At 49.9% G+C, this 7,745-nt stretch overlaps 1 protein-coding gene across 1 annotated transcript; it reads left to right on the plus strand.

Moving 5' to 3' along the window:
• The first annotated feature begins 2,071 nt into the window (after nt 1-2,071).
• hsd17b10 (hydroxysteroid (17-beta) dehydrogenase 10) lies at nt 2,072-5,622 on the plus strand. The gene is made up of 6 exons (XM_067240042.1): nt 2,072-2,149; nt 2,651-2,815; nt 3,283-3,447; nt 3,559-3,687; nt 4,836-4,944; nt 5,287-5,622. Exons 1-6 carry the CDS (start codon nt 2,072-2,074, stop codon nt 5,475-5,477), a joined length of 837 nt encoding a protein of 278 aa, XP_067096143.1. The 3' UTR covers nt 5,478-5,622.
• Nucleotides 5,623-7,745: the final 2,123 nt, after the last annotated feature.

Genomic DNA, 7,745 nt, shown 5'->3' on the forward strand with positions numbered 1-7,745 from the left:
TCATCATCATTATTACTGTTCTGATTATGGGTGGTATAATGTGTCATTGTTAGCATAATGGAAGCACCAGACTGTGTAGGAAGAAAGCTTTTTTATTGGTGGCGGTTGGAGGGCGATCAGCGGGGACCGGCCACGCAGCCATGTTTGTACCGGTTGGGAAATGACTTACAGTGCTGAAATAAAATTTATTCTTTTAGTAAAAAAAAGTAATCTGCTGTCTCAGTCTCTTTTTTGTTGATGCTGCAATCTTGTAGCTAGCTCTGGGGCTGGCTCCGCTCTGGGGCTGGTGTTAGCTCTGGGGCTGGTGTTAGCTCTGGGGCTGGCTCCGCTCTGGGGCTGGTGTTAGCTCTGGGGCTGGTGTTAGCTCTGGGGCTGGCTCCGCTCTGGGGCTGGTGTTAGCTCTGGGGCTGGCTCCGCTCTGGGGCTGGCTCCTCTCTGGCTCTGGGGCTGGTGTTAGCTCTGGGGCTGGCTCCGCTCTGGGGCTGGTGTTAGCTCTGGGGCTGGCTCCTCTCTGGCTCTGGGGCTGGTGTTAGCTCTGGGGCTGGCTCCGCTCTGGGGCTGGTACTAGCTCTGGGGCTGGTGTTAGCTCTGGGGCTGTCTCCGCTCTGGGGCTGGTGTTAGCTCTGGGGCTGGCTCCTCTCTGGCTCTGGGGCTGGTGTTAGCTCTGGGGCTGGCTCCGCTCTGGGGCTGGTGTTAGCTCTGGGGCTGGTGTTAGCTCTGGGGCTGGTGTTAGCTCTGGGGCTGGCTCCGCTCTGGGGCTGGCTCCTCTCTGGCTCCTCTCTGGCTCTGGGGCTGGCTCCCCTCTGGGGCTGGGGCTGGCTCCCCTCTGGGGCTGGCTCCCCTCTGGGGCTGGCTCCTCTCTGGGGCTGGCTCCTCTCTGGGGCTGGCTCCTCTCTGGCTTTGGGGCTGGCTCCGCTCTGGGGCTGTCTGGTTGGTCAATCCACAAGTGTTCCCAAGTTCATGGTCGCAGCTAATTATGGATTTATCGTTATAAAAATAAGTAGGTACCGTGTGTTGATTTGACCTAAAGCCTTTAGCTTTGCATGCATTTCATTTAGCAGCTTTCATCTAAAGCAGGGGTGTCAAACCGTGGTCCTCGAGGGCCGCTGTCCTGCATGTTCTAGATGTTTCCCTGATCCAGCTAACCTGATTCGAATGAATGGTCGTTATAACAACCCATTTAATTGAATCAGGTGTGTTGGAGCAGGGAAACATCTAAAACATGCAGAACAGTGGCCCTCGAGGACCAGGGTTTGACACCCCTGATCTAAAGCGTCAAACGGTGCATACAGAAAGTACAGTGGTAAATCTAGTTTCAGAAGTGCAGAGTTCTAACAGTGAACTCTGCACTCTTAGTGGTTGTTAGTCAGATACCAGGCATAATGCAACAATAACTTAATGTCCAGTTTCCCAGACATGGATGAGTCCTAGTCCTTGACTAAAACCTTTAATGGAGATATTCACTGAATGTTTCTCTTAAAGACTTCATTCATGTCTGGGAAACTAGTCTTTTAACTGCAATATGTTTCATGGCATAGTGCAGTAAAAACATTAGTGCAACCTGGACTAGTTGATATAATTATCAGAACATATAGATATATATTTTTTTTTTTATTCTAATGATCAGAGTTGTCCAGGCATCATTGAAGAGGATGTTTGTGCACGTGTGTAAGTTCATCTCGTCTTCAGTGTGAACTATTTGCATGTGTACTGGTCATGTTTTTGATTCATATAGCCTACATATCTACCTTCATCAAGAATGGAGACATTTTTATTAATTATGTTATGTTTAGATAATTGAGTTGTAGCTATTACACCGTGATCAAAAATCATATATTACTTCCATTGTATTTGATGACCAGGTTTTATGAAGACAACTTTGTGAATGAAGTGTGGTTTTGCATATTAACTTATTCCCACCGGAGAATCAACTAATAAAAACCTAGACGGACAGTGATGAAACGGACGATCTATTTTATTGAACACACAAGGGTATTTCTGTTAGCCAATAACTGAACGGGGCGTTCTCCAAATGAACGATCTTGATTGGCCAAGCCACACTGAACAGGCGATGAGTTCCTTTTCCGCCCTGAACAGTGACGCAGCTGCCGTGACGTCCGGGAACATGGCGAACATTAGAAGTGTCAAGGTGAGAGAAAACAAACTGAACACGATTTACGGTAACAAAACTACTTCTAACTGTTTCTATGGAGTCATCAATATGCAGATCTTGGCGTAGTTTTGAATCGCTATTAATTTCAGTTACAGTGTTTTAAAACATGTTTTTTCTTTGAATTAGGTTTCTGTACGCTAAGTTTCCGTGCTCGGGTTATATATATATATATATAATCTATATATTAGTAGTGGCCACGGCCCGCCGCTGTTGGACTGACAATCTGGCTAAATCGGTGTGTGTCCGTATAAGTTAAATACTTGGTTAAATTGTCATTCCGCGAGCTTCACGTTTAGCATGTGTATGGGCGACGATTATATGAGTGTCCGTGATGCTAGCTCTAAATAAGTTGGCATCTCATTGAACTGTTTGTTGGAATGTCACGGTATCACCTTGAGTTATCTCTCCGTTAACCTTGATGTTTCCTGTGCGAGCTTGTTTGTTTTTGTCTTCTTTTTTACGTGTGTCCGTGTGCAGGGCATGGTGGGGTTGGTGACGGGCGGGGCGTCCGGTCTGGGTCGTGCCACGGTGGAGCGTCTGGTGCAGCAGGGAGCGAGTGCCGTGGTGCTGGACCTGCCCTCCTCAGACGGCCACGCCCTGGCCGCCAACCTGGGGGAACGCTGTGCCTTCGCCCCTGCAGATGTAAGACCTCAACCAGAACCCTGCCCCACCAGAACCCTGCCCCACCAGGACCTGCCCCACCAGAACCCTGCCCCACCAGAACCCTGCCCCACCAGAACCTGCCCCACCAGAACCAGAACCCTACGAATTCCCCATCACCTACCTACACTACCCTTAATATCCCTACCCTGCTACTATGTGTCTCAATGCTTCATGTGAACCCTGCGCCACCTGCAGTATTGAGACCCTGCTCCACCTGCAGTATTGAGACCCTGCTCCACCTGCAGTATTGAGACCCTGCTCCACCTGCAGTATTGAGACCCTGCTCCACCTGCAGTATTGAGACCCTGCTCCACCTGCAGTATTGAGACCCTGCTCCACCTGCAGTATTGAGACCCTGCCACACCTGCAGTATTGAGACCTACTCGTATCCAGGTGGTGAACGAGGGCATCTCACCCCAGTGTGACCCTGTGACCTGGTTTCCTAGGTGACGTCGGAGGCGGATGTGTGTGCAGCGGTGGCGTTGGCTCGGCAACGCTTTGGGAGGCTGGACCTGGCTGTGAACTGTGCAGGCATCGCCGTGGCGGTGAAGACCTACAACTTCAAGAAGGACGTTCCTCACAGCCTGGAGGACTTCACCCGTGTCATCACCGTGAGACTCCACCCTCACCTCACTCTCCTCACTACTCTCCCCTCACTCCCCCCCCCCCCCCCCCCCCTCACTCCCCTCTTCTCACTCCCCATAGTGTGTGTGTGCGTGCAGGTGAACATCGCGGGCACCTTCAACGTGATCCGTCTGGCGGCGGGGGAGATGGGGCGGAACGAGCCGGACGCAGACGGCCACCGAGGCTGCATCGTCAACACAGCCAGCGTGGCGGCCTTTGATGGACAGGTACACACACACACACACACACATCTACACATATGAATAGGGATGCGTATTGACAAGATTTTAACGATTCCGACTCCTTATAAATTCCTGCTTATTGATTCCTTATCGATTCTCTTATTGATTTTCCCTGCTACAGCCAACTAGGTCTGTGCGTCCTGCACCCCCCCACACACACACACTCGTTCTAAACAAATTTCTCAAACTGGCTCTGAAATGAGCTAATACCTACCACCTTTAGGCCTCTTTAGGCCTCTGTTTTCAAAACAAAATGTAGTCGGAGATAGAAACTTTCAGTTTCCTTGTGTTCAAGCTTCTATTACTCAACACCAGTAGGACTTACAGGGGTCCTAACAATCAAGGGAAATAACTTCAGTGTCACCTTTCAAAAGAGACCATTTACATGCATATACTCCAAATGGTTCAACAACAGCTTTCAATGTACTTTGGGTATGTTGTTTAGGCGTTTTTAGGCACATTTAACAGGACTATTAAAAGGTTAAACAATTAAAATACTAAGTTTAATAATGGATTAAAAATCAATATGCTCTGTTTAATAACGGGACACGCGAACGTTTGCTGATAACACACACCGCCCCGATAACGTGAAATGATCAATAAGATCAATACTAATGGGAGACGAATGCCGGAGCTAAAATGTATGCTTCAAACGACGGGACAGAAGATAACTAGATCGACTACACACAATAAAGGCAAATTGCTTCACACAGTAACAAGTGGTTGTGATCACTTTTGAGCAGTTTAGCTCTACCTTAGATAGTTAGAGATGAAGCGCGAACGTTAGCTGCGCTTCTGCATGCATCGAACACATGACGTTCCAGTAACTTCATTCCATGCTGTGTTCAAATGCTTCTTCATATTTGTAGTATTTCCTCCCTTCGCGAAATTGACTTTTTACACGCGTTACAAGTGGCGTTGTCATTTTGTCGTGTGAAATACAACCAAACTTTAGAACGCTTCTTCCTAGTTGCCATGTTTGCTGCAGTCTGTCTGAATAAACTATAAAAGTTTGCGCATGCGCAACGGCACAGAGAATCGTTAAGGAATTTTGCTAACGATTCCAAGGAATGCGTGCGTGCGTGCGTGCGTGCACTTCATTCATATACTTTATAAATTCACCATGTGTGTAGGTGGGCCAGGCAGCGTACTCGGCCTCTAAAGGAGGCATCGTGGGAATGACCCTCCCCATCGCCAGAGACCTGGCCCCCATGGGCATCAGGGTGGTTACCATAGCACCTGGTCAGTACACACACTCTCTCTCTCTCTCTCCACCCCCCTTCCTCCTCTCCTCCAGGACTGTTCTCCACCCCCCCCTCTCTCTCTCTCCACCCCCCTTCCTCCTCTCCTCCAGGGCTGTTCTCCACCCCCCTCTCTTTCTCCCCCCCCTCTCTCTCTTCTTGTCTAACCCTCCTCCTCCTCTCCTCCAGGGCTGTTCTCCACCCCCCTCTCTTTCTCCCCCCCCCTCTCTCTCTTCTTGTCTAACCCTCCTCCTCTCCTCCAGGGCTGTTCTCCACCCCCCTCTCTTTCTCCCCCCCCCTCTCTCTCTTCTTGTCTAACCCTCCTCCTCCTCCTCTCCTCCAGGGCTGTTCTCCACCCCTCTCCTGGCTGGGTTACCTGAGAAGGTGCGCTCCTTCCTGGCTCGCCAGGTGCCCTTCCCCTCTCGCCTGGGAGACCCTGCAGAGTTTGCACACCTGGTGACAGCACTGGCGGAGAACCCCATGATCAACGGAGAGGTCATTAGGCTGGATGGAGCCATACGCATGCAGCCATGAGGGGGGTGGGGGGGGGGGGCTGTGTGTGTGTGTAAAGATGGTGTGTGTGTGTGTGTGTGTAAAGATGGTGTGTGTGTGTGTACTATAGAATGTCTCCCCCTGGACTGTTGTTTTTCCAGTAATAAACTCTCTGCTGCTCTGTGTACTCTGTCTCCCGTTTTCCATTTTGACAAAAGAAATATGACCCGCACACTGGAGATACCAGCCTGACTATGACCCGCACACTGGAGATACCAGCCTGACTATGACCCGCACACTGGAGATACCAGCCTGACTATGACCCGCACACTGGAGATACCAGCCTGACTATGACCCGCACACTGGAGATACCAGCCTGACTATGACCCGCACACTGGAGATACCAGCCTGACTATGACCCGCACACTGGAGATACCAGCCTGACTATGACCCGCACACTGGAGATACCAGCCTGACTATGACCCGCGCACTGGAGATACCAGCCTGACTATGACCCGCGCATTGGAGATACCAGCCTGACTATGACCCGCACACTGGAGATACCAGCCTGACTATGACCCGCACACTGGAGATACCAGCCTGACTATGACCCGCACACTGGAGATACCAGCCTGACTATGACCCGCACACTGGAGATACCAGCCTGACTATGACCCGCGCACTGGAGATACCAGCCTGACTATGACCCGCGCATTGGAGATACCAGCCTGACTATATGACCCACACACTGGTCAACAGCTAGAATATCAACTGGTCTGTTTTACTGCACAGCTCTACTTTAGATTAAGCTCTACTTCTCTCTATACAGTCAATCCATCATGGATGTGACTCAGGGTTGGTAGAACCTGTGTGTTTATGCAGTTTCATGAACACCAGGGATGTGTTTGGTAAACAAATTCAGAAAAAAATGGTTGTTTGTGTGCTTATGAGTATTTTCTGCTTCATCTGAAACGCAACAAAATGTTTATGCTGTATTATTTTCTTTTATTTGTTTTAACAAATCAATTTAAATACTATTAAGGTGAAGTTAGACAGGGACACCTACAGGCTGAGGAGAGATCAGTCCTCCCTGGTCAGACAGCCACGGTGGAGAGATCAGTCCTCCCTGGTCAGAGAGCCACAGTGGAGAGATCAGTCCTCCCTGGTCAGAGAGCCACGGTGGAGAGATCAGTCCTCCCTGGTCAGAGAGCCACAGTGGAGAGATCAGTCCTCCCTGGTCAGAGAGCCACAGTGGAGAGATCAGTCCTCCCTGGTCAGACAGCCACGGTGGAGAGATCAGTCCTCCCTGGTCAGACAGCCACGGTGGAGAGATGTACCTGTCTAGACTGTTGCTCTAAGAGATGCAGCACTCTACTGAACTACCTAGGACAGAGACACTAGCTTAACTCCCGATCTTGAAGCCAGTTCCCAGGATCTTGACCTCCATGTTGTCCAGTCCGATGTGCACTCCAGTGTCCACCGCCAGGCCCACCGTGACCTTCAGGGGTCCTGCAGAGGCTGAAGCACTGGCCACCTCTGCCATGGCCCCAGCACCCACGGCAGTATACCCCACACCAGCACTGGCGTTCGGGCCATTGGCCTCTGCAGTGCACACATTCCACTCTGCCCTGCCTTTGCCAACTCCAGCCTCAGCACTGCTCCTTCCGCGAGGTAAGCGCTTCCCTGGCTTATTCTCAAATCCAGATTTATAGGAGCCTGCCTCAGCGTAGCATTTCCTTGAAGGTTAAAGTTGCCAATCATGTTCACAAGGCTGCTGCCACTTTCTGTATTCATTTAACATAAAAGACCGTGTTTGGAGATATTTAGTTATTGATCTCTTAAGCATGGGTAGGGTACCCCTTACTCTAATAATGTGTAAACATGTTTTGCCTACCTTTTATTTCATCCATTGGACAAGGAAAAAAACTGCGTTGTGAAGTGAAAGGATAGGACTGGAGTGAGAGGATAGGACTGGAGTGAGAGGATAGGACTGGAGTGAAAGGATAGGACTGGAGTGAGAGGATAGGACTGGAGTGAGAGGATAGGACTGGTGAGTTTGTTCTTCCTGTCCAATGACTGATTTCTGAAACAAATATATTTTATTATTTTATCATACAGTGTGTTTAACATATGGTGTTTTATATAATAAATGGCCACTATTAATCTACCACAGATTAGATAGACCCCAGTAAGTCCCCTGACGGGGGGTCAGGTGGCTGAGCGGTGAGGGAGTCGGGCTAGTAATCCGAAGGTTGCCATTTCGATTCCCGGTCAAGCCAACTGACGTTGTGTCCTTGGGCAAGGCACTTC

Source organism: Osmerus mordax, chromosome 7 (genome assembly GCF_038355195.1).
Source record: "Osmerus mordax isolate fOsmMor3 chromosome 7, fOsmMor3.pri, whole genome shotgun sequence".
Taxonomy (NCBI): Eukaryota; Metazoa; Chordata; class Actinopteri; order Osmeriformes; family Osmeridae; genus Osmerus; species Osmerus mordax.

Excerpts from the sequence above, each read along its gene's own strand:
- hsd17b10 (XM_067240042.1), top strand. The coding sequence starts at position 2,072 with ATGAGTTCCTTTTCCGCCCTGAACAGTGACGCAGCTGCCGTGACGTCC. Across the intron at positions 2,816-3,282 it reads GTGCCTTCGCCCCTGCAGAT|GTGACGTCGGAGGCGGATGT; the intron begins GTAAGACCTCAA and ends CTGGTTTCCTAG. Across the intron at positions 4,945-5,286 it reads GGTGGTTACCATAGCACCTG|GGCTGTTCTCCACCCCTCTC; the intron begins GTCAGTACACAC and ends CCTCTCCTCCAG.